The 25802-nt window shown below is 44.1% G+C and overlaps 1 protein-coding gene across 3 annotated transcripts in view; it reads right to left on the bottom strand.

Moving 5' to 3' along the window:
- Positions 1 to 213: 213 nt before the first annotated feature.
- CNGA1 (cyclic nucleotide gated channel subunit alpha 1) overlaps positions 214 to 25802 on the bottom strand; it is a 397841-nt gene continuing 372252 nt past the window's right edge. For all 3 annotated transcript variants that reach the window (XM_069631708.1, XM_069631706.1, XM_069631707.1), the window contains 2 exons: positions 5791 to 5897; positions 214 to 3474 (listed from right to left, as the gene is read on the bottom strand). In XM_069631708.1, the coding sequence (XP_069487809.1) occupies positions 2075 to 3474; positions 5791 to 5897 (1507 nt within the window). In that variant the 3' untranslated portion in view covers positions 214 to 2074. The remainder of the gene's footprint in view (positions 3475 to 5790; positions 5898 to 25802) is intronic.

Genomic DNA, 25802 nt, shown 5'->3' with positions numbered 1-25802 from the left:
CCTACCGCCAGACTCGGAATGAGGGCCCCTGTGTACAATGTCAGAACGATTATTTCCCTTTTGTAGGTCTCCCTTTGCAAACCTCCCCTGCCACCCCTTTGAAGAACCGAGGGAGAGCGAGCCAGAATAGCATATGACAGACTGGATACAGCTGGTTTTGAATAATTTACAGAGCATGCATATTCTGTAACAAAACACATAGACCTGAATGGGTACTTGATAACCACTTTTATTTGTACATTATTTACAACTTTTCCAACTTAGTCGCGTAAAATGAAATGAGTTCTTTTTTCAGATACATGATTCAATGGACTTAACGTTGACTTTCTTTTGCTACCACAGCTTCCAGACATGATCTGTGGTATTCATGATTTCGAACGAGCTATTTCTCTATTCCGCTTCTGCCCATTCAATTGTCAATAACATACCTTGTTTACTTGGGGGACTGAACGGAGGATTAGAAGGCCAAAAGTACAAACTGGCAAACATAAATGAACGGTCTCGAAACCAGAGGTAGGTGTGAGGCCTAGAACTGGGGCCCCCACCAAAGACTTACAAACTACAGTGAGAGTGTGTGCATGCATGGAACACAGGCTAACAGCTGCTTTCAGTGACGTGGCATCACAAACAACAGAACACCACTCTGCAGTCCCCACAAACACCCTGAACTCATTTTAATTATTAATGCCTAGCTCCTCGTGGCACTGCACCCTGGATAATATGTTCATCCAGGAAACATATCGATGTATGAAGATGTTCTAACACAAGCCCAACTAAGGCCTTGATCTTGCTGAGGGCAGGTGAGCAAAGAGGCTGACCAAAAGTCTTCTGAGAAATCAGAGAGAAATCACTGACCCCTAGCACACGCCTTTCACACTAGAACATAAAGCAGTGGCACCTGATTGTCCGACATCAGGGGCACATCGTGTACGAGAGCCTTCTGTTCAATGCAATCACCAGCAGTGTAGAGAGCTAACATGTTTCAGTGCATCCATAGACTGTTCCTTGGGGGAAAGAAGGCCTTTCTTCTGGGTTTTTGTGGTGAAACGTACAGAAAAGTGGCACTAACACTCAGTTAAGGATGGCCATTGGAAATACGAAGAATCCCATTTATGGACTAGGATTGTGTCATTGTCTCATGCATATTAATTTTTGCATGTCCTTAAAGAAAAAGCAAAACAAAATGCGTATCCTCGGTCTGATACCACTGTCTTAAGGGTATATGAAAAAGCGCAAGTGGCATGCACCCAGGCATTCAAGCAACAGATTAGCCCTTAACTAGGGGTACATGTGTTTGCACTATTTGGCATTTGGGGAGTTTTGTTTATTGAAAATCAACTGTTTTCCTGTTTTTGCCAAATAGACTAAACTGGCACACAGTTGAAATTATTGTGTGAACAGGTACAACAATTGGCACAATGCTGCCAATTTTTGTGTTGCTTCTTTACGAAATAGAAATTAGTTTTAGAAAAAATGAGAACATGTGCAGAACAACGTACTATAGTTACTTAGGTTCTAGTACAAAAATGCAAATGCTACATTTAAAAAAAGAATGGTTCGAAAAGAGCTTTATAAAGCACGGAACAGACGCCATCAGATGTCCTTTACTGAATGGTGTTCGGTCCAACCAGGGGTCAAGTCCTAATAAAGAAAAGTGTGGAACTCATTAACATAACAAGTGAATGTGGTGCCACCAGAAATGGGCATATCAAGGTGCCATCTGTGGAGGGCACTCCTGAAAGAAGTGGAGGGAATCTGTCCACCCGCACGTACCCTGGACTCGAGCCTTGGGTCCAACAGTTTCTTATGACTTGCTCATCCATGGGAAGCTTTCCAAGCATCAATCAGTTTCATGTGTAGTTTTGCAGTTTCATCTGTAAAATCATCAATCCGTGGCATGGCCAGGAAGAGGTTGAGTTGGTTTACAGAGCAGTCTTGACTGTAAATGAAAAATATCTTTTGTTTCCTTTTCTCTTTATATTGACCCCCTGTTTTGTTGCCACACTTCCCATTTCATGTTCATATGATAGATTAATTGATTAAGTTCGAATCTAGTGATTTGATATAAAACAGATTATTCGGGTTCTTCTCTCTTTTCTTCAGCATCACCTAGATCTGATAATTCAACCTCTGGGGCAGTTATCATTTTCTCAATTTTCGTGACCCTTTGCTTCAGCTTCTGCTGTGCAGAATCGTACTCGGCCAAGAGTCTGGCAAATTTAGTTTGCAAGTTGTCTACTAATCCTTCCATGCGAGAAACCTTCTCCTCCATGTCTTTGGGATCGCTTCCTGCATTGGCTATTTCTAGATCCAGAAGGCCATCCTTCATGAGAATTTGCCTCCCTTTCTCTTCCAGCATTGCCTTTGCATCTGGATACTCAGTGAGGGCTTCCATGAGGTCATCTTTTGATAGGCAAAAGAGATCTGAATACCCAATACTCTTAATGTTGGCTGTTCTGCGGTTGCCGGCTCTGCTGCCTTTTATGTTCAGAATACTAATCTCCCCAAAATAGCTGCCATCACTTAGAACCACAAATTGAGTGATTCCATCATCTGCAACCACAGCCAGCTTCCCTTCCTTGATAATGTACATCTCTCGCCCAATGTCTCCCTTTCTGCAGATGTAATCTCCAGGGCTGTAGACTTGTGGCTGAAGCTTCAGCACCAGCTCGACCAAGAGTCCCGCCTCGCAGTCTGCAAAGATTCTAACCTTCTTCAGGGTGTCGAGATGTACGTTGATGGCAATCTCAGCTCTCAATTTATCTGGGAGATATTTTAGGACTTCCCGCTCATCCACTGCTTTTTTATTTGTCCACAAGTAGTCAAACCATTTGATTACCCTTTTTTCCAAGTCTTTGCTGACTTTTCGAAAGTGCATGTATTGCTTGATTGCATCAATCCTTCCTTGGAATTCTGCTCTGGCTGCATTCATATTGGAGATCATGGAACCAACGTTACCGACGATGGTAGCGAAAATCAACACTCCAACCAGAAAGTCAGCTACCACAAAAAAGTACTCTGAGTCTATCACAGGTGGCGGTGTCTCGCCGATAGTGGTCAAAGTCAGGGTTGACCAGTAGAGACTGTACACATACTTTCTAGCGAGGCGAGCAAATTCGGGGTCATCAGTGCTAGGGTAGACCCAAGTGTCTACTCCTAATCCAATGGCTTTAGAAATTGAGTAGTACACACAAGCGTTCCAGTGTATAATGATCACAATATACATGACAAGATTGGAGATCCTGAAGATGTTTGGGTAATTTGTTCTGGTTTCTGTTCTCTGAAAGAACTCAAACATGCGAGAGATTCGAAGTAATTTGTTCAGTCTCAGTTCGGGGTAGTCGAGCCCAAGGTAGAAGTACAGTATATCCGTTGGTATAATGGATATCAAATCCAGTTTAAATTGCGTAGTCTTTTTATATTTTTCCCTCAGTTTAATTTCATCACTGATGAGCAAACCCTGTTCCAGGTAACCTGAAAGAAATACAATAGCAGTGATCAGAACAGATTCTGCGTTTAACTTCCATTAATAGAATTTTATTTGAAAATATAACTATCATCAGAAGTGTTTCCGACATTAACTTTCAACTAAATATTCACCATTAATATTCGTTATGGACATGATTTGATCTCATACACATAAGAATGAAACTACAACAACAATTTGCGCCCAAATTGTAGTTAATACTAATTGAACTTGACGATGATGCTTTGTTCAACCTGGCCTAAGAAAGATGATATAACAAAACAGTTTCCTTTTCTTGACAGATCCGCACTTGATTGTAAAATCATCCATCTATTTAAGGGATTTACATCTAATATTGTAATAAACTCACAACTGTTTCCGTGTCTTCTGACTTTTCATGCCATAGTGTGAATTCTTTTCACACGTGCTCATTACACTGGGTACATCATTTTGTCATGTAAATTACAGCAACACTAATATTTTACCACCATAATTTGTTGGTGTTCAAGAAGTGGCTCTGATTACATTATAGTCAAGTTCCATGTCTCTCATTGTCAATATCAAATTCAGATTTCGTTGATTCAAGAAAAAAAGAAATCTTAGACAAATTGTCTGAAAGGGTATTTCAAACGATTTCTATTTGACTTTCTGAAATATTTGTCAGTATTGACAGCAAACACTGGGCTTTGAATTTCATCACTGCATTCTTTGCTGAGCCCCATGTTAGGGGGTGTACAAGTGTGTTTTGTGTTACTGAAGCAACCAAACCTACACCAGAAGTCTCACTGCCCCCTGTCCACATCACAATGGTTATGCTCGGGCCTTTAACTTGTGCCCCGGGCCATTACCACCCATTCCAGTCTGTGGAATGGGTGATTATTGCTATTGAACCCCAGGTTGCCAATCTGGTAATCCAAGATGCTAATGTCTTTTCTTTCAATGAATGGGTTACCTCGCGGTGTCCCATTCATTGAAAGAAAATACAGTAGGTGGCCGCCACAGAGCTGGAAGACAGGGCTCCAAGCTGAGCCCTCTTCCATTTCCATGGCGGCCCAGTATGGTTAGGGAACAAAGTGGAGGCATCGGGTGCCGCAGTAAACAGATAAGTAGGCCAGGGGGTTGGAGGGACAGGAAATGGATCTGATTGGAGGGTGGGGGGAAGATAGTGCTGAGGGGTGGGGAAGCTGCCGTCAGGTTGCTTGGAATGCGGGCTTGGATCGTGGAATTCAGCCTGCAATCTAAGCAACTTGATTGCTTGCTCCCCCCAACACCCATATTGGAATGCAGCCTTTAATGGCCATTGGGGCCTTCATTCCAAGATTGATGATTGGCTAGAGATCTGCAAACAGTCAGAAGAACACAAGAGGAGCATGGATTGAATGCTTCTATTTAAGTAATAAGCCCCCAGACACAGGGGCATTACTGAGTTGGGTAAAGCCCCATGGTCCATAGTTACAGGCCTGAGCGAAGCGAGGGCCTTAACGTTCACTCGGGCCTTTAATTATGGGTCCCAGGTCTTTACCTGACTCTGTAATGCCCCCACATCAAGAGGCTTATTGCTATTAGTACCCCAGCCCGCAAGATCGGGGTACTGAGAGCATTGTTTTTCTGTTCCGAAATGCTACAGTGTTTTGGAACAGAAAAAAAAATGTTAAAACAAAATGCCCATTTGGGAAGGGAAAACAGAGTCTGTTTTCCCTTTCCATGGCGGCCATTCAAAATTAATGGAAAAAGGTAAACAAATAAAATGTCCGGCATGGAAAGGGAGAAGGGTCTAAAATTAGTCCCTTCTCCCTTTCCATGGCGGCCATTCAAAAAATAGGAAAAATGTTAACAAAGAAAATGGCTGCCATGGAAAGGAGAGAAGGGACTTCTTTTCCATGACGGCCTGTCGCAGATCGGGAGCGGACGCGCTGGGGCCAGTGCGTCCGCTCCCGAAATGGACCAAAAAGAAGGTAAGTGGGGTTAGGAGAGCTGGGAGGGGATTGTTTGGATTGGGGGCGAGTCGAAGGGAAAACACTTACCTGAATCCCCAGGGAAGGAAGCTGGCAGCCTCCAGCTGTGTGGTGGCTCGGAGCGGGGATTACCCCGTTCTGAGCCTCCTCATTGGTGTGTGTGTTGATTTTATGAAAGGCAAAGGCCATTTGTCCTGTGCAATTTGAGTGGTTATGCAAAGCCAATTTAATGAAATGTGCTTATTTCACCTTGATATGCTATTTGCTGGCGACGTCACATCCCATTTCGTTTGTGGATGAGTCCCCCCACTTTAATGTTTAGGACTTGACCTCTGGCGCTCCAGCAACATATCACACAGTGTATATTACCTGTCCTTGTCCGAACGAACATGTCAATAATATAGATGGCATCTGACACATAATCAAGAATGAACCACATTTCTATGTAGTCATGTTGGAGATCCTCGAAACAGGCCCTGAGAAAAAAAAGGTAGAAAACCGGGTGAGCTTCTTTTTGGCATTGAGCAAGTCCATTAATTAGCATGCAATCATCTTTTAGAGGTGGCTATAAACTGTTTTGTAGGGTCTTTCTTTGGTAAAATGAAAGCACTGTGTTCTCTAGAAGCACGAATAAAGGAAAATGGCAGCTATATCTATAACATCACCCATGTCCTGCAATGTGACACTCACATATTATGAAATTAACATAGTAGAATACCTTTTCAGTAGCATAATTTAACATTGTTGACTTTTTGTCCATTCACTGATGGTTATTTTTTGAGAGATAAGACCTATTGGCTATCACGATCTGAATGCACCCTGCCTAGTAAGTTTGCTTGTCTTGTTTTCCTTATGTCCTCCCCTGCCATGCATGGTTGCGGTTTGAAACACTTGTGTAGAAGCGCACAATAAATAAATAATCAATCAATCAATCAATCAAGTGAAGTGACTGCCAATAACAGAGAAAAAGATCAATGAACAAATGCCACTGATGGCAAAGGCAGTCACAAAGGCAATCTGCAGAAGGTGTGCTTCAAGCTGAAATGGTGGAGTTTTGAAACACGCATGTTGAATAATTGGTAATGGTACGTCGACATATGCATATGAGATAGCTTTAAAAACAACTGAGTGATCGAATTCAAAACAGAAACTTAAGTGTGACATATTTCCAGGGAATGCCATTTGTACAGGCAAAATAGCACGATTGGTGGAACTTCATAATACGGTGCACTAACAAAGCATTTATCAATGTACTTACCCAAAAGTGTAAAAACCATGAACTAATTAAACAAAGTTGCAACAACACTTTAGTAATTCAGTGGGTAAAGTGCTCAGAACTTTGAACTTTCTGTGATATGTAGGTTGCAGGTTCGAATTCCGTCAACTTGGCCTTTCATCCTTCTGAGGTCGATAAAATGAGTACCAATTTCGATTAGGTCATGACAATTGCACATAAAATGTTCTCTCTAAGCGCTTTTACACCACAAAACTGGCTCTTGGGTTTCCCGTATCTGTTGAGACCCCCAACGATCACCTTTCACTGTGTCTCTTAAATCTTCCCTATTTCCCAAAAGTGAAACATGACAGGGACACCAATTGCATGCTACGCAGAGCTAGACATTATGCCCATGCAAAGGGGTACATTTGAGGATCACAGCAGTTTGGCCCTGAAGCACCAATGTGGGATTCCTTCTCTGACACTGCTAGAGAATGACCCCAGAGCCAGTAGTAATGTGGGCCTTATAGAATAATTCACATTTATATAGCGTAACAAGCCCTCAGGCATCTGAGTGCTGCTGTATGGTGTTCATTTATCGACCTCGGAAGAATGAGTTTGGCCCTGCCGGGATTTCATCTGCAGGGAAGGCTCATGCACGGATGTCAAAGCAAGCACTCTACTCGCTGTGCTATCTGACCGGCTAGTAATTAGCACATTTATGAATGCATTGCTAGTGCACGTCATTGTTAGCAGGACCGCACAATTATTCCAGTTATCGGAAAACGCAGTCTGTTACCTTAAAAACCCGACAGTCATAGCAAAGGTGCTGGTATTTGCAGTGTTCTCCAGAGGCCCAAGCTGCAAGAAGGGAGTGTGTGTGGATCATGAAAGGTGAGAGACCCTTACATTAAGTTCAAGGAAGATTTCAAAACCGGTGGTCCTCTGTCATATTCCCATCCCATATTCTTGTAACGCAACTTCCTTGTAGAAGAGCGGCTTTAAGGTCTCACCGACGGTCCGCAATTACCGGAGGTGTCATCAAGACGCAACCATCTTATGTCCTGTGCAATGGCGAGGGCTTGCATAGAACGTGGGCGGCCATGGCCTACACAGGCAGGTGGTATGTTTTCAGGGCTGAACTAGATTGAAAAGTCCCCGAGGCTGGAGTCATGGGCGTCACATTCTCAAAAAAAGCTGAATGGTAGAAAAGCGCAAACGTGTCCCTGCACTAGCGTGCAAAAAGCCCACTGCAGTTAATCCACAAAATGTGGGCCTCATTACACGGTAGGAGGTAACCATGGCACAATTAGCGCCATGGCTAACCCCTACCGCCTTCTGGGTCCGGGTAGGCAGTATGGGGACTTACCGGGTCATTCAGACCTTTGAGGACCTGGTAAGTCCCCATGCCAATTGCCATTCCCCATTCCCATTCGAGCCCCCATAGGGCTCAATGGGAATGGGGAAAGAGCTAATAACGGTACCGCTTTTAGCGGTACCGTTATTTGCTCTGAAGTCCCTCAGCGGGTCCCTTCCTTAACGTGTGGTCTGACCACACGTTAAGGACGGGACCCGCTGAGGGACCTCGTAGTAGGGCTGTAGGGCATTACCGGCACTGGTGCCCTGCTTTCCCCATTCCCATTTAGCCCTATGGGCTAAATTACGAGCTTCACATAGCGGGACCCGGATCGTAACCCGGTAAGTCCCCATTGCAGGAACCCGGTAATGGAGCCCGGAACGGAGGCACCCATGGAGCTAATAGCTCCATGTCTACCTCAATTCTTGTAATGAGGCCCCATGACTCAAACAATGGGCCTCATTATGATCCTGCCTGTCCGCAAACAATGGTGGCGGTAAACCCGCCGCCACCATGGTCTCCGGACCGGCAGACGAGTTCAGCAGGCGGGTGGCCTTACTCCCGCCAGGTCTGACCTGGCGGGAGTAACTCCACCCGCCTGCTGACGGAAATGGAAACACCGGCACTGTTAATTAGGGTGCCGTGTTTCCACAGTCCCCATTCCCATGGAGTCCTATGGTACTCCATGGGAATGGGGAGTAACGGAATGCTGGTTCCGGAATTACCGGATCACCAGGGCTGTAATGCCCCGATAATTCTGGCAAGTCCGGAGCCAGTAATTCATTCCAGGTCCAGCGGCAACCTGCCGTTTTTTCCGGCACGGTTACCGCCGGACTTGGAATGAGGCCCAATGAAATAAAGATCAGATATTCATCATAACATACGGCAGCGAACTGCTTCACTGGATATTTAGACTAGTCACGAAGACGACCAATTAGTAACATATTTGTATAGAAAGCCACTGATAGAAATGATTTGCTTCAATGCGGAAGCCAACACCCGAAATCACAAAAGGATGGGTTATCGTATGCTCAATTTCTGATGATGTATAGAGGCTCTTCACTGACTGTTGACTATTTGAGGGCAGCAAATAACCTCCAACAAAGATTGGAATCAAAATGATATCCAAGGAGAATGGATAAACAGACTATGAAAAGAAAGGGAATTGTTGTGTTGTAACCGGTGGCAGCAGATTAAACACACATTAAGATCTTGTGAGGATACTAAGTTAGTATGTATGACTGCCTTTTCGAGGTATGGTCAACAATATTAAACTATGATTAAGAAAAACTGCAAAACCATGAAATCATGTGGATCAGACAAAGGTGCCACCGTTTGCATTGAATGTGGCCAGAATCTGGGTGATGAACCAGTGAATTATTTAAAAATGATGCGAAAAATTCCTCACTTCAGAAATGTGAGGACCAGAGTACCTCAGGTTGTTGAGCATTTTCTATGTGGAAACTACATTTTGCGCCTTAATTATTAGGATGGGAATCTTTTTCCATGAAGAAATAAAGTGTGTGTATTGTATTCTGTGCCTACCTGCCAAACCCTATAGAGAAAAAACAAGGACGGTAAATAAGCGGATAGGGGAGCACCACTCAAGAATTAGAACTAAGAATACATACTCAAGTACATACTCAAGCTCAACTTGTTGCACATTTTCTGAAGGCTAACCACTTAGACAATTAATAAAATGAGTGCTATTGAAGTTAACACAAATGAATGAAACAGGTCTGTAGAAGGTATACGATCAAGATTGGAGCAGCAGAAGATTCTGAAATTTCAATAACGCATCTCTGGTTTACGTGAAAGAAGAGATTGGGCTCAACTGTTTAAAATTATGACAATTTGCAGCCCAGCATAGACACATATGCACGCCAAATATTTGTGAGGATTATACAGCGAGGGGCAACGAAGAAGAAGAGTTTTCTCTTTTCGAACATAGGACTTGGGACGTGCTGGCAGACTTAAATTGGAATTCAAATAAATGAGAGAAAGTTGGTACACCCCATATTTTGTGGCAGTGTTCCGCTTAGCTCTTCCTTTTGGCCGAGGGATTAAAACCATGCACCTCCTCACTCTAGAAGGGCTAAAAGTTATAGTCTGAAGTGGAATGACATATATTGAATATCTGATGAGGTTAGATGCCCGTAGATTAGGGAATGATATGATAGTTTATTTATATAGCGCCTATACACAATGGGCCTCATCAAGAGGAAGGAGGTAGCCATGCCGCTTTTTTGTGGCATGGCTACCCCTATTCCGGGTACCGGGTCCGGGTTCCCTGAATGGGGAAATACCGGGCCATTCCGACCTTGGAGGGTCCGGTATTTCCCTATTCAAGGAACCTGGACCCGGTCCATCCCCATTCCCATTTGAGCCCCCACAGGGCTCAATGGGAATGGGGAGCATGCTAACAACGGGCCAGTTAATGGCGGGCCTGTTGTTAGCATGCTGGACCGCTCGCGGGACCCGCTAAGGACGTCTGGTAAAACCAGGCGTCCTTAGCGGGTCCCGCGAGCGGTCCTCGTAATGAGGCGGTACAGGGTTAATGGGGCCGGCAGCTCTACCGGCCCCGTTAACCCCTACCGGCTTCCTCGTAATGAAGCCCAATGTGTTTCAAAGGGCTTCAAGGCAAGGGAGGGAACAAGGGAAAATACAATGACAGGCCGTGAACAGTAAAGATGTGAAATTAACTATCGTACTCGGCCTGACGAGATTTCAGATAGTGCAAGAGCCAAGACATAAATAAGGAAGGGAGGGGGAGAGTGGGAAGGAAATGGAGACAGACCGGCGGCTACCTTACTAGGCCTGATGACATTTCTGGTAGAGCCGGAGAAAATCAAAAGGTGAGGGAGAGGGGTGCAGAAAGGGAGGGGAGGAACAAAACAAGCGACTATCGTACTAGGCCTGACGACATTTTAGATAGTGCTGGGGGGGTTTGGAGGGGTAGAGAAGTAAGAGGAGGGGGCGAGACAGATGAGGTTGCTATCATACTATGTCCAGGGACAATTCTGATAGAGTAAGTGCATAGAAGAAAATAAGGGGAGGAGAGGGGGAGATAGGAAAAGGGAGAAAGGGAGAGGAGGAGAGAACAGAGAGTAAGCAGTCAAAAAGAGTGGCGAAGCAAGGGGGGAGAGCGAATACAATTGCAGAAGTCAGTAGTAACACATAATGTTGCAAGCCAGGATACAAGATGAAGATGGGAACAGCATGATACAGCACCACCATGAGTACAAGATGTGCAAAGGAAGTCCAGCATGAGAGTTGAGAAACGGTGACGCACCATGAATCAATGAAGTCCATAAAAGTCAAATCCAGCATTGGCCCCAAAACAGTGATGATGAAACCAGAATGTATCAGGACAGACTCCTGCAGAAGTAGGCTGGAGGAAGGGGGAGCAGGGTAGAAGTATCAAGCAAAACAGGCAACACCTGTGTGTGCCAAGGGGGGGCACACAAAACATCACGGGGACAAGATAGGGTGGGGATGGCCTGAGGGGACAAAGGGAGTAAACACAAGTTGGTTCATGCTTACCTGCTGTCTGAGCAGGGGGTCGGGCCCTAGGTCCTCCCGGTCCGTACAGGTCCAAACAGGAATTGCCCTTTTCTTTGTCTTCCCTTCACTTCGGACGCCCAGGCGAGAGATACCCTTGATCTAAGAGTTAAGAGCAGGAAGGAAGAGTCAGGGCCAGGAAGGTGGGTGGTGCTTAGGCCACGTGACCTAGATCCACTTGCACCTGCTCCCCATCTGCAAAGGGAAAGAGGCTGGAGGGCTCCTTAAGTGGGGAAAGGAGCGACAACCAGGAAGGCGCCAGGTGGGTGGGGCTTCTTAAGTGGCTAAAAAGAGCAGCAACCAGGAAGGCACCAGGTGGGCGGGACTTAGGCTAGGTGACCTAGATCCACTTGCACCTGCCCCCCATCTGCAAAGGAAAAGCGGGTGGAGGGCTCCTTAAGTGGGGAAAAGAGCGGCAACCAGCAAGGCACCAGGTGGGCAGGGCTTGCTAAGTGGGGAAAAAGAGCAGCAACCAGGAAGGCACTAGGTGGGCAGTGATTTGAATGATTTGATAACGCGGGCATACATATACCCATTGAATCTGATATGGAGATTTATATGGATTCATTAGCATTTAAGTCTCTATGTAGGACAGCGATGCAAACACATTTTCTTGGTTTGCTCGTTAAAATGGCAGCATAGCTTTCATCTGGAAAGAAGATATCAGCACATCACAGGTCGAAGAAACACGAGGTCAAAGAAACGTGAGTCGAATTAAGCAGAATAATTAAACGGATGTCGTTCTGACCATAGCTAGAGTACTAAATACTACAGGGCTGTGGGAGCATAATGGATTAGCATAATTCATGTAGGTAAGCCATTACTACTAGTGGACTTGAATTGTTTCTTTCTTCAAAGTATACATCAGCATAAAATGCAAAGAATTGTGGGTTTTGTTAAATTATTTTAAGAAAAACTCCAGGCTTCTCTGTGCGCAAGTATGAAAGTAAGTGCCCTTTAGACTGTTTGAAATTCCATAAAGAGTTTTTGCAGAAATTATTGTAATGACATGTGTAACTCCTTTGCTCCCAAGGAGAGAACTTTGCGAAACCGTAGCAATTTGGGATGAATAAACAAGGAGAAAATAGAGTGATATGTAGAGAATATGACTCCTCCATGAGACTTAGAACTGAGAGGTCACCGTGGGTGCATTGGTTAATGCCTTATATAATTCAGTATAAGAACAAAGAAGGCATGTTTTGATGAACTCTCTGAATTATGAGTTTGATAACAAAGAAAGGATGTGTTGGTGAATTACACTAAGAGTGATACATTGAAATATGGACTATAGTAGAACGATGGGTGTGCGCCCTCCCAAGAGGGACAGATGTATGAAATGTTAATAATTATGCATAATAATTATGCATAATACTTAATTATTTTTACCACAAGATAATTGAAAAGATGAATCAATGGTTGTAAATATTAGTTTGAACTATGTCAGTAAATAATATATTTTATAAACAGTTCACCAGGACATATTGGCTGTTGAGGAATATGAAGAAAAGTGAGGAGTTTCCCCAAAGAATGTGTTAGATATGGCCCCGATGAAGGTTTAGAAGGAATTAGGGAGATGTTGAAACTAGTCAGAATGTGTTAGATATGGCCCCGATGAAGGTTTAGAAGGAATTAGGGAGATGTTGAAACTAGTCAGAATGTGTTAGATATGGCCCCGAGGAAGGTTTAGAAGGAATTAGGGAGATGTTGAAACTAGTCAGAATGTGTTAGATATGGCCCCGAGGAAGGTTTAGAAGGAATTAGGGAGATGTTGAAACTAGTCAGAATGTGTTAGATATGGCCCCGAGGAAGGTTTAGAAGGAATTAGGGAGATGTTGAAACTAGTCAGAATGTGTTAGATATGGCCCCGAGGAAGGTTTAGAAGGAATTAGGGAGATGTTGAAACTAGTCAGAATGTGTTAGATATGGCCCCGATGAAGGTTTAGAAGGAATTAGGGAGATGTTGAAACTAGTCAGAATGTGTTAGATATGGCCCCGAGGAAGGTTTAGAAGGAATTAGGGAGATGTTTAAACTAGTCAATAGTTAGCTGGTTGAAATGTAAAATGGCCGTAGACATAGTGTGGTTGTTTTAACTGATTGTGATATATTTATGTATGCTTGCTGTGGGACAACATGATGAAAGGATGCTTTGTGTTGAGTAGGTGGGATCACCTCCATCTGTCAGTCTACGACATTTCACTGCAGTGCTGTAAAATAAGTGAAAAGTCCCACCGCAAAATCAGATCAATTAGCTGCGGCCAGATGGCGGGGGGGGAGCGGGGGGGGGGCGATACTGGGCATGTGTAGGGAAATAAGTGAAATGCACTAACTTAAAGGATTATATTGTCAAGTTTCTTTCAATTGTGCTGTATTATTGTCTAAAATGTTTACCTGCATTATGGTGATTATGTCGAAACCAGTTGTGCTTTTGTATAAAAATGTCAAACATATTCTGAGATGTGTAAAAAGCAGCCTTAAAGTGTCTGTTCATAAATGTTGGTGTAAGAATTCTTAACAAAGAAAAAAGGATAAAAATAGGATGAATTCCTCAAAAATTGAAATTATTTCCTTACATAATGATGTGGTCAGATAGCTGTGCATAGGTTCTTAATCTTTAAACAAGATAAACATTTGAAGTATACCCCTAGGACATATAGGGCCTCCTCATGACAGGGCGGAGTGGTAATATGTGGTGGTAACGCTATTACTGCTGCATTTACCGCTCCGCTCAATCTTGATTGAGGTAAAAATCTCCCCTTTCTGCCCTTTTCAGCCTCATCATAACTTGGGGCGGTATGCCTGCGCTAATTGCGCCGGTGCTGATAGTGCCAAGAAACCCCCATTGGGTTCAAGTGACCCAATGGGAATGGGGATTTACCTCCCCACCGCAACTCAGGATCCGGCACAAATTGCGCCGGGCCGAGTTGCAGTAATGCTAACAGCGTTGGCTAGTATCCCGGCGCAATTACGCAGGGATGCTGCCCAAGACATGATGAGACCCATAAGGTTGTTGTAGTTTGCATATCCCACTTGCCATGGGAGGAAAATATTCAGTGGGGCTACTCCTCATTCTGAAAAGGGGGTGCAGTGTAAGTTATTAAGTGGCATTATGTGTGACATCCAGTTTGATAATGACTGCAGCATGGATACATCAGTGTTGGGAATTCAGGGATGCAAAATGCAGCCAAAATAGTGCGTGAGGCAATGTAGATCGTTCAGGGGGTGCAATGTGGAGGTAGTTCACTATAAAGGGGTGTAGTGCAGTTATGTGTATTTTGGGGGAGTTAACCTCCGATGGGATGCAGCATAAAGGAACACAGTGTGGAAGGTGTTCACGATTCAGGAAGTGCAGTGTAGAGGGGGTTCAAGATTGGGCTGAGTTATATATAATTCTGTGCTTGGAAAATACGTTAGCTGCTTCTTACCTGTGGTGCTGCGTGCCTGGCTTATTGGGAGGACTTCAACTCCCACAACTACACGGGTGGTGACTGTTGGTCGGAGTTCCCTTTGAGCTGCCCCTCCCTTACAAAAGCTGCAGACAAGCACAGAATCTGTGCTTTGACAATACTTTTAGCTGCTTCTTACCTGTGGTGCTGCATGCCTGGGAGATTGGGAGGACTTCAACTCTGTGCTCTACCGCCTTGAAGCGTCTATTGTGCTAGATGGAATTACCATTGAAGGTCAATGACCAAATAACTGCACAGACTCAAAGAATATGGCAAAATAGGATTTTATTCTCAGTTTAATAAAGCAGGGCGAACTAACAGACATTGCACTGATGCTTGCACACTCACAAACAAACTTGATTATACAAGGGATTTATACCCCAATATGCAACATCTATGATGTCATCCTACATGGGAAATTATAAAACCTATTGAGGGGAGGGATTGGTAGGTGGAACATGTCCACTTATAAAACATACAATGGTTAGTACTTCATTGGCTGTCCCCTGTCTGTAGGGCACGCCCTGGACTCCCTCTAAATATGTATAATACTGATTATAGCAGAGGAAATGGCAGCGGATTGGTCTATACAACATTGTATGTTAGGTTGTCCATTAAACCCACTGATTGGTTGGCATTCCCACCCAACCTTGGACTTGCGGATCATTAGCAGCACATAAGCGAAAGAAAACCAGGTGCTTGAATCACGTCAGATTACTCTGCGCTTGCCCAATTAATCTATCATCTCTCTTCAGTCCGGCATTGAGCCAAAGTTTCTCGTCTGTAGTTGACCTTGTAGCTTGCTCACTGTTCTGGAACATTTGAGGGAGTGTGAGCGCATCACTATCTTTGTCCAAAGCTTAATGAATAGCCCTTGTTTTCAACTTCTTGATCACGTTTTAAAAGACCACGAATTTGGCCATTTTGACCTTTTATTTACTGCTATTTAATTAAATTATGCTGGGTGCTGTTGCTCCTCTTGGCCTCTGGAGACTTGCTCCCTCCATCTTGTATAAACTGTATACACTTTTAATTGTCCAATACTTGGCTTTTGCAGATGTTTTCTTCTTCTTTAATCTAAGAGAAATATGTCTCACATTCAGGACTTATCTGTCTGCCTCCCCTTGTGCCTTGCAATTATTCATTAACATAGTAACCTTGATCCCAGGCCAACATACCCTCTTCTTTATTTTGCACACAAAGCTGTTTTGCGGTGTATCTTGACTCTGCAGCCTTTGTCTGTCTCTGAGGTAACTTAGGTCGAATTAGAGATGAACAGGCGTCCTTTTTCCTATCATGGCCGTCCTAGCCATGTTATGTTTACCTCTATAGCAAGCGTCTATATGTCTCTTCCACCTTGCGTTACTGCGTAAGTACAGTTATTGGTCAATACGTTACTTTATTTTATTTATTTATTTATTTATTTGTAATGCGCCTGTAACTCGCGAGTTTCGGGCGCAGAGACATGGACACAAAGATAAACAAAAAGGGACGAGACAGTTCCTAATGAAATCAAAGGTTTAGTGGGTCAAGGATAGCGGGGTCAATTAAAGAGATACGTTTTCACTAACTTAAGAAAGCGTAAGTAGTTGGGTTCTTTCCTTATGTGGACTGGCAGATTGTTCCAGATACCTGCTTTAATGACTGGGAAGGATTTTCCCAGTCCAGACCTACGTTTGTGTGGCATCACTGCGATCTTCTTTGCATGCATGATTCATTTATCTTCAGGTACATGTTTCCATTGGTGCTTTAGTTACATCATTAATCTTAAGTAGTTTCAGTATAGTTTTGTATATCTTCTTCGTGACATTACTCTGCCCTCATCAGATTTCACTTAGCGTGCCATGATGTACAATGGTGCATGCTGACATCCTTCCACACAACATTCTTCCACTTGTTCAGTGCGAGGGTACATCCTGTCTGGTTGTCTGAGTGCATAACATCTCTCGTACACTCGATGTGGTGTAGGGGCAACACAGTGGGTCCCATTCATAGCTCTTCTCCTGCTGTTTCAATATGACTGCGGTGGGAACTAGTGAGAAAGCATCCACCTGCTCCTCTACAACTCCCACAACTACATGAGCAGTGACTGTTGGGCAGAGTGCCCTTTCAGCTGCCCCATCCCTCACAAAAGCTGCAGACCAGTGCTGAAGAGGTGCTTCGTGGCGTCACGCAAAGTATACAAAGCGCAACACCATCACACCATCATCTGGCCATCTGTTGATCACTATGGTTACACCACTTGAATTGGCGAGTTTGAATACAGAAGAGACTGGATGCTGGATGGCCTCTGGTGACGTGGCAGAAGGTGAGGACAAAACTACTTTTAAAATCCCATGTAAATAAGATCTTTGGCATCCTTGGTGATGCCTACCCAAGATTATCACGGTTCCCCCGATTTCTATTGGCACAACTAACGTGCCTCTGACTGACACTAAAATTACGAATTACTTCCAGGCTAGATACTTCCAGGCTAGAGATGAGTTGCCAGAGCATATCCTCTCACTCCCGGAGTACAGTATTAGCACCAACCTATCTTGTCTGGGAAGTACAATGACATAGGAAATTGTGCAATTCATATGTCCCCCTACCGTCAGTCATATAAGGCTTACAACTGATTTCGGTACTGATGTACCACTGGCCATGGAGACAAGTAATGGAAGGGCAACATCTTCGAATGCTGATCCAGAGAATCAACTAGTAGCTGAATTGTGCAAGCATTCTACACTTACCACTCCCATGCTGTCCCGGGAAATTATTATCAGCGATATAGATATACACCAGTGTAGTAACATCTCTCAAGACATAAGTAAGTTTACTTACCCAGCAACTATGCATGTCTAATGCTACTCTTAATGGTGAAGATTCCCTACATGGGCTTGGCCCTTCTTCGCTGCTCAATACCTCAATCTCTTCAAGGATCGAACTTACAAGAGCCTATCTTCCACCATGCAAATGCGAGCACTTGATCGCCTACTAACTATGCTGGTAAACACCTGTGAGTAATTACAATGCACTGCAGCCACTCATACCAGCTTGCGCAATTCTATTATTGAGCGGCTGCCAATTATCACACCATTAACTGTGGCATGGAACCTATATACATACATTATTGAATTTTCTGTACCACCCACCATGGCCAACAAATCCTTCAAGGAAACTCATACGACTAATAATGTTGTGAGGGGCAGGAATGGCCCAATCTTGAACACTACCATCACTGAAGTGGCAAACTCTCAGATCAAGCAATCAAACAAACTAAATGCCGACCATAAGGTCTACATTAGCGACTGGAAATAAGGTTACCCATGAAGAGCCGTTGCCATTACAAAATTAAGTTTCCCTGATCACTCTACCCAAAAGTGGTAAATCAATGCAAGAATAACCAACAAAAGGCCAACGTTGTTATTTCGCAGAAGATGAATAAGAACATGAAATGAAAAACATGACCAGGTCATAATTAATTCAGGAATGTTTAAATGCTAAACTGGGTTTTTCCCTGAGTGAAGAAACCTGGGCCTGCTAGATATTGATCTGGCAGGTGTTGAAACCTCGATTAGGAGGGCTAAGTCCTCAAAAGCCCCAGGTCCTGATGGTTTATCCAATCTAACACTAAAATCAGAACCTCTTTTATGGGTGGAAGTTTTACTTTAGTTGCATCACAATGTTGTTGGGTGGACCACGTGGCCGGACACCTGGAGAGAGGCTACCATAGTGGTAATATACAAAAAGGGGGACAGGGCAAATCCAGGGAACTATCGCCTTATCTCCCTTTTGGATGCTTCGTATAAAATCTTCTCTGGCTTTGCACTGCATGCCCTGGAGAGATGGGCAACCGCCGCTTATAAACTGGACTGTAATCAGTCTGGTTTTTGCAAGGGTACAGTCCTCAACTGTTTGGTTCTGCACCTTTTGAAAAACCAGGAATTTCAAACAAAACACACAATTAATTTTGCATTTCAAGATATTTCCAAAGCTTTTGATTGTGTGGATCGCAATAAGCTATGGGGGATACTTAGGTTGTGGGGCTGCCCTGAGGCTCTGGTTCTAATTTTGGAATTTCTCCACAAAGATTTGAAGATCAAGGTCAGTGGTGGGTACGGTCGGATATTTTTACCCATGCAAATGCACCCCACTGTACCCCTTTGCCAATGGGGAAAGAAAACAGCCACAAATTGATGCACTAACACCTGTGCGTGCCAAATCTGCAAAACTGCGCTTGGTTCATAAATCACAAAAGGCAGCACACCCCTGCCACACACAGTCAAAGTTGATGTCAAAACAGAACTCACTGCAGGAGAATGCTATTGGGTGCTGTTACCTGTCACATGAAGCAAGGCCACAGAAGCGGGCTAAAATCCGAAAATGCCTTTAAAATACAGCTTTCCCAGTCAATTGCAACCTTCAAAGTGCTGTTTTGGCACTAAATTCAGTCATTTTCCAAGTGAACCATTGAAATGAAAAGTGTGTTGAAACCTCAGAGCATCCAGTGCAGTCAGAAGAAACTGGGCCTCACTGATTGACAGCAGCCAAGAAATGTATTTTATGAAACACCAGTCCAGCAACAATTTGTTTTCAGTTACACTGGAAAAATGCTGATCAAAATGGCAACATTTCAATTTCAGCTGACTAGGGAAGACTCCAAGCATAAGCTGAATACTGACTTCCAGATTTCAGACAATTTCCAGCACTCAAAGACAGAATAATGCTGAATTGAATGTGTGTGTGCTGCATAAGTACTTTAGATGTAAAAACCCAGTTTAAATGGGTTTCTTTTTCCTGAAGAAATTGCAAAATTCACCTATTTAAAGCATGTTTGTGAAGGGCTTAATTCTTTTAAATGTCCAAATCCCTTATAAACTGTGCTTATTTTTATATGTTGTAAATGAAAGACCTTGAAGTGAATTTTAAAGTAACCCAGTTTGGAGTTTAGTAACTACTTAATTCTGAATTGACAGTGCCCAGCCTGGGAAAGATGACACTTCAGTTGACACTTCCTTGCTACAGGAAGCCTTAATGGATGCGGGAGGTTCCCGCATATTGACAAACAAAGAGCTCATCAGAGTTTCGTCTCTAGCTGAGCCAAGGACAATGGCAGGCTTCCTACTGATCTCTACAGGGGAGCTTCCCTCTCAATGAAGAAGACACACCTCCCTGATCAAAGGAATGTGACATCTGTTGCCTGTTGAAAGAAAAGTTGCAAAGTAAAAAAAACTGCCCTGAACTTTTGGTGTTTAAATCCTTATCTGTGATTAAGTTTGAAACTCTTTAACTGTGCAACCTGAAGGAGGATAAATCTAAAAATTGGTAGAGGTTAATCTAATTTTAGGCCCTTGCTGTGAAGACATTAATGAACCCTGTACAACCTAAGGAGCCAAAGTTACAGGAAAACCCTAATTGTAGCAAAACTATTAATGCTGCAAGTCTAATATTGTATATCCATGCTATAATTATAATCGCCTAGATATGTACTGAATTAGAAATTATTAGTCCAAATTGTTATGATTAAAATTGATAAAATTCCATAGAATGACAAAGACAGCTCTCACAGAGATGGGGATTGAATGTAAAGGTGACCCATAAAATATGTAATGGATATGTCCGATTCTATTAGGGGGCATAATTTTAGAAATGTACATTTGTGCAAAAGTTAGGTTTTGGTCAAAATCAATGTGGGAGTTCCTAAATCCCATCATAAAGATGACAGCTCTTTTCTAACTGCCAACCAGAACAAGGCGTGTGCCTTTAGCCACTCACATCCGGGGGGGGCTGGTTTGAAATTCATCCCATCCCTTAAACTTTGTGATGTCATTTGGTAGGATAAATATAGGAACTTCACCACACATAGAGACTGCTTCCTGAACACATCCAGATTTCCGTGCAGCGCTTTGTTCCAGAACTCTTCATCTTGCAGCTGACTCCAGACTGCTTTGCAGAATCCAGGCCTTAGCATTTGCTGAACTCTTTTTAGCTAGGCCCAAAATCAACCATCCCAAACTTAAGGGAATTTAAGTCTGATCCAGTTTGGCTTGCTACCATTAAGGCTGGCCTGCTGAAACTTGCATCCTGCTAATCTGCCGCGTCCAGTGGCCAGAAGGGCCAATTCAATCCAAATCCAGTTGAGGTGCCGTCCAAATTGACCAGAACCTCCCAGCTGACTGACTGTCATGGGTACCAGCATGGGAACACAAATACGTGGGATAAGGCCTGTAACACAAGCTGGGGCTAGATGGGTGAGGGCCTGGAAAGCAAAACATGCACTGAGAAACTGTTAGTAGGAACATACTCTTAGGGCCTTGTTTTTTCCCATCCACTTCCTGTACCCTCAACGTGGCTGCTTAGGGACATCCAGGAAATGTGAGAACTGTAAGGCACGCTCTAGTATTTGGGTGTGGCTGCCTATATAAGCCACACCCAAGATTTGGTCCATGCTTCGTGTGCCTTCTGTTGCCTCGTGCACACGTTCACCGCCGCCTGGATACCTACCTGTTTTCAGCCGCCCTGCAGCTTGGAGCGAATCTACCAGTTTCCTCTCTCATCGTTCAGATATCCTGGGATCAATGTCAGCTGTTTTTTCTTCGTGATCAGGTGGATCTCCGCTCTTCCGCGCGTCCGGACCCGATCTTCAGTCCTCCAGTGCTCCAGACCCGCTCTGCAGTTCTTCCGTGCTCCGGACCCGCTCAGCAGTTCTTCCGAGCATCAGTGTGGAAATCGATATAATATTGTGACCCCAATCGCATTGTTTAAATGTATGTTGGCCTACGCCAAGCTGTCTAAAGAATATTGTGAACATAGGTTCCACGGCAAGGTCTTGACCTTAATGTATCGTGTAAGCTGCCATCTTGGATCTAGCCGCCATTTTAGGTATTCTTGCAGTGTGGAAGTCACCCCGAATCACAAAATGGAGGCCGAATGACATTGCGAGTAAGACTTCGGCCATGGTGACCTCCGCACACGTGAATGAATAATATGTCCGCAGGCTACTTGTTAGGGTCATGAACTAAGACCCTGTCCTCTGTTTAACCTAGGTGTAAATATGTAACTGTATCAGCGGAACCGATCTAATATATAGGGAGATTGCATGTTCGACCTGGCTACGAACCCTAGCCATGGTTCCAGAAATGGTTAACTTGTAAGAAGGCTGGCCAATGCAGTACTAAATGTATAAAAACCCAAGCATCCCGATGATCGGTCTCTCCCACTTTCAGTGCGAACCTAACGTTGAAGGTTCGTGTGTTAGTCAGAGGGCCGAATAGCTATTCGCATGTCAATTGACTTTGATAACTTGGTAACTTTGTAACTTTGAAATAAAGCGCTTTATATGGTCCTTTGTAACCTGTGTTGGTGTGTTTCCATTTGGGCTTCCCGGCCTCATGTCAATTTCTCTGTTTCCACAGTTGGCGCCCGAATAGGGACCCTCAAGATTGATGCCGGATCATTGAAGGTTGACGCAGACTATCGAATCGGGATCGGACGGTGTGATTCTGCGGGCCCGACCGATCGAGACGCGATACCTCGGCAGCGCTGCACGATCCGATCCTTGGGCGATAGTCGTGCGGTCTGACACGGCATCTTGACGAGGGTCCAAATCCGAGGCGGGCAGATTTGCCGAAACCACTGAACGCAGGTAAAATTTGTTAGTTGAAGTCCTTTGAAAACCGTACGGTCCTCCTTAGGTTTGGTCAGGTGTAGTCGTGACCCGGCTCTTAATTTAACCCTGACAATTTGAATTTGGCGTATTGTATCTGCAGACACAATTATTGGACCAGGTAACACCAATTCTTTGAGAAATGCCTGGGAAATTGTCTAGCTGTTTTAGGGCTCTATTCCGCAGCGATCGACAATCTTTGGAATTTAGCCGTCCGGCACCACAGGAGGGGTCGCCGGCGTGTACTATGTACTGTAAGTATGGCATTGGTAGTATTGTATTTAATGACATTTGGCACAGACAGACCAGAAATGCCTCCGAATTTCAGTGGCCAATCAATGGTAGTTTTGAGATCCCCCGTATTGAATATGAGTCGATTTTGCTTAAGAAGAAGGCTAGGCCAGCAGCCTTTGATGTGTTACAAAATTGGAAAAAGGAAGCATTACAGCAGCTTAAAAGTAGGGATAAACATGCACGACGTCATAAAACGAATGCCGAAAAGGCATTGTTATATGACAAGGAAAAACGATTAGATGAAACCCAGAAAATGGACAGAGCTTTTTCGCTCGGAGTCCAGAAAATTTACCCTTCTAAAGATTTCCATGTTTCCGAGGAGTTTATTGAGAAAATATTAAACGAACGGAGGCCTGATTCTTCAGCGCCACCTCCGTATGCTCCTGTTGTGGGCGCTCTTCCCATTCCTGCTACTGCTCCTATCGTTATTCCTACTCCTCTTACACAGCCTACTACCCCTAGTTCCTTAGTTGTCGCTCCTCCGTCTATTCCGTCTGTTACTTTACCTCTTTCCCCTGCACCCATGTTAGGTTCACCTACACTTTCGATTTCGGGGAGTCCTGTGTTTATTAAATCAGATCCTGGTGCAGGGTCGAGGATAGTGACTCGTAGTACTGTTCCTGCGGGCAGGAAACAGGAACTATTTGCTTGGGCTAAACATTGCATGGAAAAAGGTGATCAAACTGAGGTATTTTCAACATTATCTAATTTGCACGATTTTCCCGAGAAAAACGTTTTTATTGAAGGACTGGGGATTCATTTAGGTGTAATGTGGGGTAGATTGCAGACTTCGGATCTCCCACAAGGGGTGAGAGATCTGAACGCTTTGGCACTCTCAAGGCATACCGAACAGAAAGTATATGGACATGTTGATAGATTGTTTGAGTTTAGACAGGATTTTGAAAGATTACAAAATGAGGATGATGAGGACGATAGGATATATATGCAGAAACGGTTCCTTTCGTGCCGAAGATCAGCACCCGAGGAAGTACGGATCTGTACTAGAGATGCGGTTCGATGGATCTCGGATTCATCAATACCGCCGGATGAGGTATACGATACATATAGTCAATATACGGTAGAAATGCAAAGGAAGGTAATTCAAGTGATGGTACAGCACTTGCAGGAAGAATGTATAAGAAAGAAGGTTGGTTGCCCCACAGAGTTATTAGGTATTTGTAAAAGAGCTTTTTCGCCTGACACTTCCACAGCTGCTTTAGCGCTTGATTTGGCCTTATTACTCAGTAAGCCGTCGGAGGTCCCTATATCTCAGTTGCCTATGAGAGAGGTCCCTCCGACCCTTGTCCCAAAAGTAGAAATCCCCGCCAACGCGGCGACTGGTGCTCCCGCGGTGGATATCCCAGCACATTACGTATCACAGTTTGTTCACGTCCCGTTCTCTCGACAGGAAGTGAACACGATCAGACAATCAGTCCCTGATATTAGGAAGAACCCGACAGGGTTTTATAAAGAAATAGAATCCGTTTTGCAGTCTTCCGTGTTCACCTTAAGTGACATGGATTTATTGTTTCCAGTGCTTTTACCTGTTGATGTATGGAAGCAGGTACGGACGGTAGATGATGTGCTGGGGTTAGGGGATACATGGGTAAATCTAACTAGAATAGATGGGGAACGACCAGCTGGTGAGAAACCACCCCAGGTAATACTCACTTTACCTGATAGAATAGTTGCCAAATTGAAAACTATAATTCCAGAAAAAAGGATTATTTGGGACAAGCTTACGGCCTGTGTCCAAGGAAAAACTGAAGGTACCACTGAATTCTTTAATAGGTTTGAACAGGTGTTCTCCGACTTCAGTGGACAGGATTTGGGTACAGAGTCGGGGAAGAGGTTGTTTGTGGACAAATTTGTGCGTGGATTGTTGCCCGACATCCAGTCACAAATTATGTCCTCAGAGAGCGCTTGGCAGGCAAAATCTCAGTCAGAGGTTTTGCATATGGCTCAGTATTATGAGAATCGGGTTAATAACGAGAAAGAGAAAATCGAAAAAAAGAAGGGGTGACCTAAAGACTAAGGTATTGTTGCAGCAAATTGTCAGGCACCCCAGAGGAGGTACGACACAAACTAGAGGTCAGTACATTCCAAGAGGAAATACTCCTCTAAATTCTATAAATATTAATCAGTGTGCTTATTGCCGCCAGGAAGGTCACTGGCGAGCACAGTGCCCTGCCCTCCGTCAGAGGTCAGGAGGCACATTCGGAGGTATGGGTAGGCGACCACGGGGCCGCCCTGGAGCAGGGGGTCCTGATAGAGGTCAGCTTCTACGAGATCCCCAGCAACCTTTTTCACAGGAAAATCAGACTTCGAGTATGGACTCAAGAAATATATTTGATCACCCTTCCGCCGTCTATCTTTCTGAGGAACTTCCCTTTGATGAAGTTCTGCCTTACTAGGATTGCCCGAAGCAGCGTTTGGAACCTTTACCTATTCCCGTTATTCAGAAGGGCCCCTATGTTGAATTATTGGTGGGGAATAGGAAACATCAGTTCTTGATCGACACTGGAGCGCAGAAGTGCTCCATTGACCATTCTCGGGTTCCAAACATTCCCCTGTCAGGGCAAACGAATGTTTCTATAGGGTTCTCTGGTATACCAACTGTTTGTCCGGTCTCTGCACCGGTACCCATTTCTTTGGGCCCTTTTACAGACCAGTGCCCTTTTCTTCTTACTTCAAACTGTGGAGAAAACTTGCTGGGGTTGAATTTGTTGAAGAAACTGAATGCAGTGATCCATTGTACCCCTGACGGAATAAGATTGACAGTTTCACCACAGCAACCTTTTAACTCCCAGTACTTGACCCGACCTCTACCTCCCGAGTTCGGTATTGTCCCGGAATGTTTG

Source organism: Ambystoma mexicanum, chromosome 6q (genome assembly GCF_040938575.1).
Source record: "Ambystoma mexicanum isolate Mex_15411 chromosome 6q, UKY_AmexF1_1, whole genome shotgun sequence".
NCBI classification, from domain to species: domain Eukaryota; kingdom Metazoa; phylum Chordata; class Amphibia; order Caudata; family Ambystomatidae; genus Ambystoma; species Ambystoma mexicanum.
This window is presented reverse-complemented; position numbering and strand designations above follow the sequence as displayed.